This window comes from Pseudomyrmex gracilis, unplaced genomic scaffold (genome assembly GCF_002006095.1).
Source record: "Pseudomyrmex gracilis isolate BER0280 unplaced genomic scaffold, ASM200609v1 scaffold_197, whole genome shotgun sequence".
Taxonomy (NCBI): Eukaryota; Metazoa; Arthropoda; class Insecta; order Hymenoptera; family Formicidae; genus Pseudomyrmex; species Pseudomyrmex gracilis.
Window position 1 is genome coordinate 239,354 of NW_018020781.1, and position 12,152 is coordinate 251,505.

General features: G+C 30.4%; 1 protein-coding gene across 1 annotated transcript; it reads right to left on the bottom strand.

Annotated features, from left to right (window-relative positions):
• Positions 1-10,077: 10,077 nt before the first annotated feature.
• On the bottom strand, positions 10,078-11,708 carry LOC109858300 (dynactin subunit 6). The gene is made up of 5 exons (XM_020435404.1): positions 11,505-11,708; positions 11,182-11,352; positions 10,964-11,091; positions 10,402-10,544; positions 10,078-10,333 (listed from the first exon to the last, which is right to left on the bottom strand). Exons 1-5 carry the CDS (start codon positions 11,552-11,554, stop codon positions 10,226-10,228), a joined length of 600 nt encoding a protein of 199 aa, XP_020290993.1. The 5' UTR covers positions 11,555-11,708; the 3' UTR covers positions 10,078-10,225.
• Between the last annotated feature and the right edge of the window lie 444 nt (positions 11,709-12,152).

Sequence of the window (12,152 nt, forward strand, 5' to 3'; positions counted from 1 at the left end):
TCGTCCTTGGTCTGTAGTTGCGCGGATGTATTTTGTGCATGCGAGGCGGCAGCAGCAGCCGACGACCGTGGTGGTTGGAAATCAAAACACACCCTGGAGGCTGTCCGTCGATTATTGTCGTTTCGTACGCACCGTTCGTGACAATCGAGCGACTCGCTTGAGCGACTTTTGACGGTGCGCTTAATTCGATGCTCAAACTTCACCCCCGATCGAATCTCGCAGTTAAAAGTAGCGGTGTGCACGGATCCTCTTTTTCCTTCATCAAAAAACGTTTTTATATATATTTACTTCCACGCAATTTCATATAAATCTGTCTTACAATTTATATTTAAGTTTCACTTTGATGCACATAATTAATTTCTGCGTAATTGCACAGATACTTTTTCGCATTTTAATTAAAATGTAAATTGCTGCTTTCTTTCTTATTTTTTTTTCGAACTAACAGTTTAATTATCATTTAATTACATTTTTTTTCAATGTATTTGTAATTAATTGCAATTATGTAATTAAATTGGAGATTTAATTATACCTTCTTACAATTTAAATTCGACTATTTTCACGTGGAAAAGCGCGAGTTATTACTGTCACAGAGAAATTACGTAAATTCACCAGAAAAAGCATTAAGAGTTTTCTTCTTGTTAAGTTCCTTCTCGCGATTTTCCGTGTCCGCGATGGCTACAACCCTCTCAGAAAAATAATCTTTTTCTTCCTTGTGCCGTGTCTCTCTCGCACCCTTCTCTCTTTTCACCGGCGCCCGTTGTGGATGTCAAAATATGACAGCTCTCTCGAGTTACCACTTTCGCGACAACAGTTACGTCACGAAGGGTTGCCGGGACCGATCATTAAAGTAAGAGCGCGCTTGCGACTCCTCTTGCTGTGTACAGATATATTTATTATCCGGCTAATTTTCTAAAAGATCGTTTATATTTGTGACAAAATATACAAATAAATTGTTATACTTTAAGCGTAACCTATGGAAATATACAACATTTTCAATTTTGACTTTTTTTACTGTATTTACCTCTGTGTCGTGTTCTTATGCAAAATACGTTATTTCTCCGTATAAATCCAAATATAAAGGAGGGTTGATAATCACTGGCGCGTTTCACTAAGCTGACGGAAGCGGTAAATGGTTCACAACACAATCCCCTCGACGAGACGCTAATTCATATTCATAGATGTAGCGTTTAGCATTACGCCATTAAATTCTCCGGAGATTTGGTTAAGAGACGAGTGGCTAATATTTCTATTCATATATTTTCGCTCATGGAACAGACGGTTCTCTTCATTTTTATTATTTGCAAATTGATTATTCGAGTATCATTTTCTTTTCTTGAAAAAAGTAATTTTGAGCAATAAATGTAAAAGTGACTGCACTTGTACACAATATTAATGAGATATTTTGTTATGTGAAAATAATAATAAGGAACAAAAAATCTTTAAGTGCCTCGGTGGCCGAATTAGGAAGACGATCGCACGGAAAGCAAGAGGTTCCAGGTTTGACTCCTTGCCGAGATGTTTTTTTCGCAATATAATTTCTAAATTAGATGGAAAGAAAAAATGGGTATACTCATATATGTGATGCAAATCAATCATCCTATATGAAATCCTACATAAATTGAAAATTGTAAATTCAAATAATATCATGTGTAAAAAATTTACACTCCTAAAAATATAAATATATATATTTAAATATATATGTATATCACAAAATCCAGCGTATATATCGGCTCTTACTACTGTAATTAACCGGGTTCATATTAACTGCGATTTTATTACTAACTGATTTGTTAAATTATTTAAACTAATAATATATGAATATAAGGACATGAAGAGCCATTCGCAGGATGTTGTGCGTAAATGTGCTTAAATATATATATATGTATACACATATATACTTCGAAATAATTTTTTTCCTCCATATAGGATGCTGATTTGTTAAGGTTCCAAACTATTTTCAAAGAATGCACTTTACACAAAAGCGTCCTAAAGAATCGAGAATATACGGACAATACTATTAGGACAGATAATTCCATTTGGTTATAATGAGAGTCAATTCAGTTTGTGGCGGTTAAATTGTACTGATGGGGAGAACATTCGTCAACTATACTTAATTATTTACTACAACGCTCGGAATTAATTTTTACTTTTGACTTACTTTTAAATTCTTAAAGGTCATTGCTGCTTTTTTTTATTACTCATATCTCATTGACAGTTCCTCTTTGCGATTGGAAGATTGCGTTGACGCCATAACACGAGAATCGTTGAATTATAAGCAATAAGAGAAAAAAGAGCACACTATTTTCAAAACTGATTGACTAAATCTGAAATTTATTCGGCCGAGCAATTCCAAATATACGCCATCCAAACAGGGACTGAAAACCGGTATAATTTTGATATCGGTATTACGACTGCAAATCTATACCGAAAAATGATTAGTACCGTAATCGACATATTACTAAAAACCGAAATAAATACCGGTATTTTTTCGGATTTTTTGTTGATGACATGATAAGCTAATTGTAAGATTTTTTGCTAATCTATAACTCTCATAGAATTGGAATTATTATATGAGAATACCGATATATTAGTACACATTTACCAATAATTCTATCGGTTTTGTATATCATTATTTCTTAGTTATTTTTGTTTGATATACTAATTACATATATTTATATAAGTTAATTATTTCTTATTGTAACTTTTAATATATTTTTTCTTATATTTAAAAATATAAGAAAAAATATATTAAAAATTACAATAATAAATAAATAAATAATATATTAAATAAATAATTAAGAAATAATGATATACAAAACCAAAAAAATTATTGGTATTATTGGTAAATGTATAGTTTAATTTATACAGCTTAATTAAACTGTTTGATTAATATATAATTAAAAGTATCTTAAATAGTATCTTAAAAACTATCGTAAAAATATAAGTAAAAAAAGAAAGCGGCAGTGTGTTTTACAAAATCAAAGCATATATTGGTAATAGTATATCGTTTCTGGTTATAGTGACTTGAAGTCCCTGCCTTAAAATATTTTGAAAACTGAAACAAAATAACAAAACAAGTATCAGTAAATATAGGTAAATATACCGGTAGTTTTATATAGCAATATGACGTCATACAGGTATTTTTGTAGTTCGGTTTGTAATATAATATAATGGTTGTGAATAAATAACCGAAAAATATCGGTATAATACCGGTATTTCACGTATCAGTATAATTCTCTGCATCCGAATGCGTAAATATGTGCATTGATCCACGACCACAAAAGTTATCTTTAGTTATTGTTTTTATTATCCGCTCCAAAGCATATAACTCGATATTAGTTAATACTTTAACGGCCGCACAGTTTGCTCATTGATTTTGATCTACCGCTGGCGACTCTCGCGTACAATTCTATCACCTGCCGTTGGCACTTTTCGCTCATTGTCTGTTTATTACACTGTTCAACAAAATTTGACTTTTTTTTTGTATAAAACTTGCAGTATGTCACTTCTTGAAGAGGTTTGGTCGCTGAATATGAATCTAGGCTCTGAAAAGTTTCATCACGTCACATTTCTAAGAAAATTAGGGTAATAGAGGCAAAAAATGACGATTTTGACCATATTTAGAATGATATTGCGGTTAAGAAAATTTTATTTTTCCAATTTTGTGTGCACTATGTTAAAGAACTATTCCTTACCTTTAAAATGAGTGTTTTTTCGTTTCTGTACGATTTTTTAAGACTAAGTTACATAGGTTTAAAGTTAGGCATGTACAGCTAGTATCATATCTTTTTCCGTGCGCACTTTTATTTTTGCAGTTACGTGATTTGTGTGTGTGTGTGTGTGTGTGTTTCTTAAACTTAATATTCCAAAAATAACAGTTGCTAGAAGATCATTTAGCCACAATATGTGTTTCCAAAGTGTACCGCGTGAAGGCGATCTTCATTACATTTTTTTTTTTATATTTTTTAATTTAATTTTTTGTTTTTTTATATAATTCTTATTTTCTTTTTTTTCTTTTTATTCTTGTTATTTTTTGTTATTTAAATATTTTTACTTTTTTCTTTTTGTCTGTGCTTATCTAGTATTTAGTATAATAATTTGTAGTAATCTTTTTATATTTTTTAATTTATTTTCTTCTCTCCCTTCTGTTTCACAAAGAAAACAAAAATGTTTTGGCGACTTTATTCCATTTATAATTGGTCTTTTTGTATTAATGTCCAGCAGTAATCGCTCAACATGTTTATACTATCGATTTGTTTGTATACCGTTTTTTCATAGTTTTTATGTCTTGATGGAAACGTTCGCCATGCTCTTCATTAACGGCTTCTAAGTTTGATGGAAATAAATCTAAATGCGAATGTAGAAAATAAATTTTCAATGACGTGTTGCATTTCATTGTTTTATATGTTTGTAAGTCATTTACTATTTTAACATATTCAGGATGACGGTTATATCTTAAGAAATTTTCTCATACTGAGTTAAATGCTCTCCATGCTGATTATTAATAAAATAATAATTAGCACATAATTCAATTGTATTAAGAACATTTTCAAATTTCTCATATTTCATTAGACTTCTTATTTGAGGACCAATAAAACCTCCTGCTTTTATTTTGGTGTCGCTGAGTTTTGGAAACTTTTGCGCAAGATATTTCATTGCATCACCGTCAGGTACCAATGCTTTAAAATTTGTCACAAGACAAATTAGTTTAATATGTAATGGAGATAATATTATTTTATTTGGATCTACAACATTTTTACGTAAGATAGTTTTTTGCCCTATAGCAACAATATTACGTGAAGGCCATTTATTTTGTACTTAATGTTTATCTTTAGCTCTGCTGTCTCATTCACAAAGAAAGCAGCCAAACGTTACATAACCTTCTTGCAAACCGAACAAAATAGCAATTACTTTTAGCGCAAACATAGCCTTTATATTCCGAATACTTAATGCAATCAAGCACGCGAATTTCACACAAGTCATCATAATTTTCTTTTAAAGATGTCGAATATCCAATAGGGATCGTTGGATATTCATTCCCATTGTGCAGAAGCACAACTTTTAAGCTTGGAACAGATGAGTCAATAAATAAACGCCATTTTTTTTTATAATTCTATAATATTATGACAAAAATGGAAATTGTTCTTTGGAAGAAAACAAACGAAATCAAATCTGATTGTCGTTTGCGATACTTTCGTGCCTGGCTGTAACAAATTCCATTGTTTAAATTAAGACGCTAGTTTTTCTGATTTTTCTTTACTTAAATCTAAGTATCGAATAAGATCGTTTAAATCTGATTGAGTTAATAAATGAGGTTTATTTTCTTCGATATAAAAATCAGTATCTTGATTTTCATTGCGCGCAGTGTGAGAAGAAGTGTGGATATCTTTCTGAGAATGTTGGTTTTTGGAACCAATTTAATATGAGTTTATTATTAACATCCAAAATAGAGGTATCTAGAAAATTGTTCTGTTTGATTCAATTTCTAAGGTGAACTTTTTTAATATCGGATAGTAAGAGTTGATATTAAATATGAAGTCTACTTTCTGTTTAGGAACCGCCATTAAAATGTCGTCAACATATCTATAATAAAAAGGCAATGTGAAACTTAATTTATTAAGACATTGTACCTCTAAATCTTGCAAGATTATATCTGCTATAATAGATAAGTGAGAATTGGGAGCTTATGGGGGTTCCATAAGTCTATTCGTAACAGGTATCGTTGAACGTAAAAAATGTAGAAGACAGAACGAACTTTAAGACAGAGATAAAAGATTTCAGCGAGATGATTGTATTATCTTTAGTCTGATCCCATCTTTTTCTCACTCTATCCAATCCGCTAAGTCTAAAAAAATGTTGATAAAAAGCAAGACCACATCGAGAGACAACAAAATGTTCAGCTCACTAACATTTAAGCCCGATAGACTTCCATATAATTCAAAGCTGTTTTTTACAAAGCTAGAAGGTCTGGGTAAGCTTTTGAGTAAAATATTGTGTAAAAAGGTTGCAAATTTACACAAGGTGGTATTTATGCAGGAAACAATAATCCTAAAAGGAATACCAGGCTTGTGAATTTTCGAAAGTCCATAAACGCAGACTTCTTGTTGGATAAAAGAAAGAAATATTTTTTAAAAAGAATTCGCTTTGCGCCAAGCCACTCATTGAGTTTGTTTTCAATATTCCTAGCTGGGTTCTTCAAATTAGATACTTAATAAGTGTTTGTATCATTTAGCATAAGATCAATTTTAGAGACAAAATCTTCTTTATATAAAGCAACAGTAACACTGCCTTTGTCTGCTCTTGTAAATAAAATATTGGGATAATCCTTAATAAAAATTTTTGTCAAATTTACTTGATCAATCAAATTTCTTTCAGAAGAACTTATGAAAGATTGATTGTTGATAAAACGTTAAAGAGACGAAGCAGTATGTAAACATATGTGTGGTTTCAATTCTTCGTCGACAAGCCTAATATTATTTTGGACATTTTGATGAATGATCTCAAATGTCGTTTGTTTCTTTGGAGATTGTGATATTAAACTGAATATCTTACCGAGACAAAGCAAATCACATACTTCGTCATGAATGATCTCAGTAGTCAGATTCACAAACCAATTTTCTTTTAGACTCTTCTCAAATTTATCATTATCTTTAAAAGAAGAGAGATCAATACTAATCTCCTTAATACATGACTTGGATAAATTTGGCTTATTGAAGAAGAAGCAACAAACAGAACTATTATTCGAGCTTTCAAAGTCACTGTTTGATAGAGTAAGTCACAAAATAAGAAATACTTTTCAAAGACTTATTTTTGTTCAAAATACTTTTGTTATAAAGCCAATCGATTTTTCTGTCAATTTTTATAAATTCGCGTATGTAATGTCTCATTTCGTAAAAAGAATAACTCTGAGTGTCAAAAAACTTGTTCCAAGTAGGTCGGTAAAACAGATGAAAGATAGTTGATCAATTCGAATACTTTACAAAAAGATTCATGTAACAAATGATGAGCATCGCGAATCTCATAATTGATAATATTTCTTACAAAGGCTGCTAGAAAACTTGCGCATTAAATTTGTTTAGAAAATCTTATAAACCGAAAATTAAATACGATATACGGTGGTACAATATTTTTTTGCAAGAGTATAAAGCCCTTTGCACAATGGAAGGAATAGCGATAGCGATAGAAATAACACAGTTTTTAACACAGAATTTCAACTCGTCGGAAATTTTATCGCTATTACTTATTCCGATTTTCTGATCTGCATTGATACATGTGTATTTTTGTATGTTAGATTCCGCTGTTCCTACCTTTATTTTTAAATATAAACTCTTTAAAACTTTTGTTATTTCTATCGCTATCGCTATTCCGTCCATTGTGCAAGAGGCTTAAAAAATGCAATTTTGTTAAAATTTAGTGATCCTTCTGTTTGATTTGTAAATCCATTCTCTCAACAAACAATAAATATCAAAATCTAAATTTTTTAAAATATAATTTAGAAACGAGGTTGGTCTTTTTCGTACTATACGCATCTTGAAGATTATCGTAAACAATAAGTAGTATTTCAATAACTGCTCGATGAAGCGAAGTATAAGACAAAAAACTAGAGAGCCTGAGGTTCAGGTTCAGGTTAAAGGTGGACAATATCAAATGCAACATAAAACGCAGTGTACTCCGGACGTTTTGATCACTTTTATTGGTGATCATCTTCAGCACTGTGTACAATGTAGAAATAATAATAAAAAAAATATCCATCAGAGATAGAAAGATACACACAAAAAAAAACAATTTTGAATAAATATGTATGTACCTAGCTCGACTAATCATCACAAAGACCGCTTAATGCACGTCGGCAAGCACGTTGAACCAAAACAACAAGATAACGAAAAAATAAACATATACTAAACATCAAAGTATGATGTCTATGTATCGAAGCTCTATATCGAACAATCAAATAAATAAATGAATAAATATTATAAAAGTAATCAGTAAGAGTAATCAAATTTGAGTCAAAAGAAAAAAGTCAAAATGTAGATATATAAATAAAAAAACTCAAAGTATAAAAAATATAAAAGTCAGAGGTATAAAATAGAAAGTCAATAAATAAAATTATGAGAACTATAATAAATAAATAAATAAATAAAAATAATAAATAAGTTAATTAATAAATACACTTATTTGTAACACTTACTTTTTGTACTGTAAGATTAAAAACCGGACTAAAATGTCACAGTACTCGTCAACACACAAAGAAACGGAACAAAGCATAACCGTCTTACAAAACATATAATACACATACGAGAGGTGTCAGAAATAACGCATCAAAAATCAAACTTAAAAATAGAGAGGGAGGAGAGGAAATCAACATGTGTGACTAAAAACACGTGACTAATGAAGCTTCTTAAGTACAGGAGTATAGATAGCATCAAGTAGCTCGGTATTTTTCATTAAATTAACACCTGCCTTTTGTGTTTTTATGTGCAACATTTCTGAGATTAATCTCTTGTGGTAAAATTGTTCTTTTTGTCTAAAATCTCAACTTTATACCACTGGAAATCATGACCTAAATCACTACGGTGTCGATTAACAAAAAACTGCGGTTCGTAAGTTTAATAAAAAATTACGTTGTTCTGTTAATCGTGTTCGCAATTGTCTTCCTGTTTGGTCTACATAAAAAGAGTCACAGGAGAAGAATAATTGATTTTAGAAATTATATTGCTGTTCGAGCCATGTTCAAATTCATTTTTGTGTCTTAATGAATCTTTCCAAAATATTCAAGAATCTAAAAAACCATTTAAAATTCATTTTCTTTAAAGATCTGGCTAGATTGTTCATAATCTCAGAAATAAACGAAAGAGTAAAATTGATCGAAACGTCCGGAATACATTGCGTTTTATGTTGCATTTGATATTGTCCATCTTTAACCTGAACCTGAACCTCAGGCTGTCTGGGTTTTGGTCTTATAATTTGGAAAACAGATTTTATAGAAAAATCATTTTTTGTAAAATAATAATAAAAACTGACTTAAGTTTTTCTTGTACAAATAAAAAATAATAATAAAAAACAGTTTGAGTTAAAATAAATCAAGATGGAAAAAAACTGTTCAAATCATGAACCAAGTTTCGAAACAGTTTAAAAAAAGTTATTCCGTTCGAGAAAAAATGACATTAAATATTCAAAGACAAACTGAAGAAACAAGAAGAATTGATGATTAAAAAAAATCATTCAAAGGTGGGATTAATATTTAGTCAAACTATTTATATACTGCCGTGTTCGACTAGTACTAGTCTGCTGCTACTGCTTAATGAGTACGTTTGAAACTCCGACTCTCCGGAATATCTCCGCAAGTAAATTAGATTTGTAAGTAAATTTTTGACTTTTGAATTTCTTTTAATTCATTGCCGATTAAATGCGACCAATATGATCCGCGTACCACGTTTTCTTTTATCAATATTATCGCACTATGTTTTACCTTATTTGAGTTTACTTATGTAAATGTAAATTATACTGATTATAGAATTACATTGTGTGTGTGTGTGTGTGTGTGATATTTGGGTAGATAAATAGGTGATGTGTAACATATATTTTATATATATATATATATATCACAGTGAAGTTGATCTCGCTCCACGCATTGCATTTCTTACGGGTCCGCGTGACTTGCATGAATGTGTTAGTTAACTTTTTTCTTTATTGTGATTATAATTATATATATATTTTTTTTATTTTTAATGTATGACCTTATTTAGTTAGTATTTGTGTTATGTACACAGTTCACTTAGTTTTATATCGACTTTCTTTTCATTGAATCTTTTTTGCCAAAATTTAACAAAATATCGTTAAAAACGTAAAAAATATTCCATTTAAAAATGTAATATTTTTACACGTTATAAATACAAAATTATCTTAATCTTAGATGTATTATAATAATGATATTTCAAGTAAGTAACAGAAAAAAATAAGTAAGAAAAAATATAAATTCTTGGAAAACACCTTATCGGACTGTTGATTAAGCAATGTTTATTTTTGTGCTTATAATAATAAATAATAGAAAAAATTAACAAAAAAGTGTAATACATATACTTACAAAAAAATTACTTCCTATATTAAATAATTTATACAAATTTAAAGAGTTTGTTTAAAGTACATACTATATAATACAAAGTGTAGTACTGAAATTGTGTATATATTCTTTTATTTCAATACCAGATGATAAAGAACGAATATATTACGTATTACTTAGAACCGAAGGAGTTTTCAGTTTTATGTTCGATTTGTGAAAGTGATGGTAATTCGGAAGTACTTTTAGTAAAAAGTCCAATTGCCCAATTTGAGGCTGAAATAGAGAAAAGCGATGTCATATATGAAGTGAAAAAAAGAAATAGCAATAACAATTGGACTTACATAGGGTTTATCATTCATTTCTCTACGTTCACATTGGCTTCCATATACTATTGTATTCTCTGGTACTATCTCTCGTTCTGTCAAAGAGCACGCAGCTCCAATAACACATCCGTTGGTTAATTCAATTTCACGACTAACGTACGCTTTTAAAAAAGAAAAATTTATATAAAATATATTACTTAAAATATATTATTTATTTAAAATATTATTAAGAGACATGGTAATGCCTCGCGCCAAGTTCACGCGCAACGAAGTGACGCTCGAACTGCACGAGCACACTGTGCCTCTTATATGCGAAAATATTCTTGCAATTGAGAAGTGGGAAAATTTTCTCGAAGCAATAGTTCAAGTAAAATATACGTGAAGAAATATGTATAAATATATTTATAAATTTTTTTGTGTGAATGATGAATTATGTATATAAAAATTTATACATAAAATTAAGGATAGATGATTGCTAAATTACTTAATCACTTGCAACTGATCAGCAATACAATCAAAAGAACTTTACACAAATTTAGTTTGTGCCAAAAAAAGAAACTAGATTATTATTTAATTATACCTTTGGCTTCCAAGATGTTGTTATCACCAACTTTATAGGATTCACAAGTACAATCAGTTTCAAAGACATTGTAGTTTCCTATTATTTGCACAGGCACTGTTGCAGGTTCTGGAGTATTTGGTGATAATCTATATGAAAATGATAATAATTTAATTATATATTTTAAGTAAATAGCATGCTATTAAATGTTCTATGTAAAGTAAAGGTATTATATTTACCTGTTAGCAATAGTTGCCATTTCCTCGATAATATTACCTTCCCCAATAATAATTGGACCAGCCTCTGCTAGAATACATGCTCTAGGATGAATGACAGTCTTTGCACCAATAGTAATGTCACCTTTTAGAACACTCTCTTCACATACTACTGCACCAGGTCCAATTTTTAAACTATATAAACACCAAAAAGGTTAGGAAATACCAAGCTTATCTTCAAATTATATTTTTCATTGGGCAATATAAAGAAATAATTAATAAATAATAAAATTTAGAAGAGAAGAGCGATTAATAGACTATGGGCAATTTGATCACTAAAAACTCACTTAGCGCGACGATATGTCGAAGAACTGCTGGAAGTCGCTTTTCCGTCCATCTTTGTTCACAGATTTTACATCTCTCTCTCTCTCTCTCTCTCAATCTCTATCATTTTCTAGATCGCAGTTCTCTAGTGACTATTTGAAACACCAGATGGTGACACAAATCGTGTCCACGAATTGATCCATAGACATCTATAATAATGGCCAAGCCCATAAGAAAATGAGTAATCACTTTTCTGCCTCGTAAACTAGCGCATGTCTACGGGTGGTGCACATTGGAACTACGCAGCCATGTCCATAAGCGACTTGTCGGTGCGTACAATATCCAAACGTGAATATAGTTCTATTCCGTGCTATGTCCACGACCGTACGGTTCTATTTCGTGCTATGTGCACACAAGATTGACTGGAAATCTTTCTCATTACATATTTCTATTAATTATTAATATGAGTTAACTGTCACAATTTGAAAATTTTTTTAGAATATTGAACATATATATACCCAGTAAACAATTTGTTCGCAATTTGCCAGCAAATTGTCAGCAATTTTAAGCAAAAATATTCAGCAAATTGGCATCAACTGTGTCCGCATTAGGCTTCGATTTTGTTGCCAAAGCTTGTCGACAAAAAGTAACAGCAAATTGCTACCAAAAAC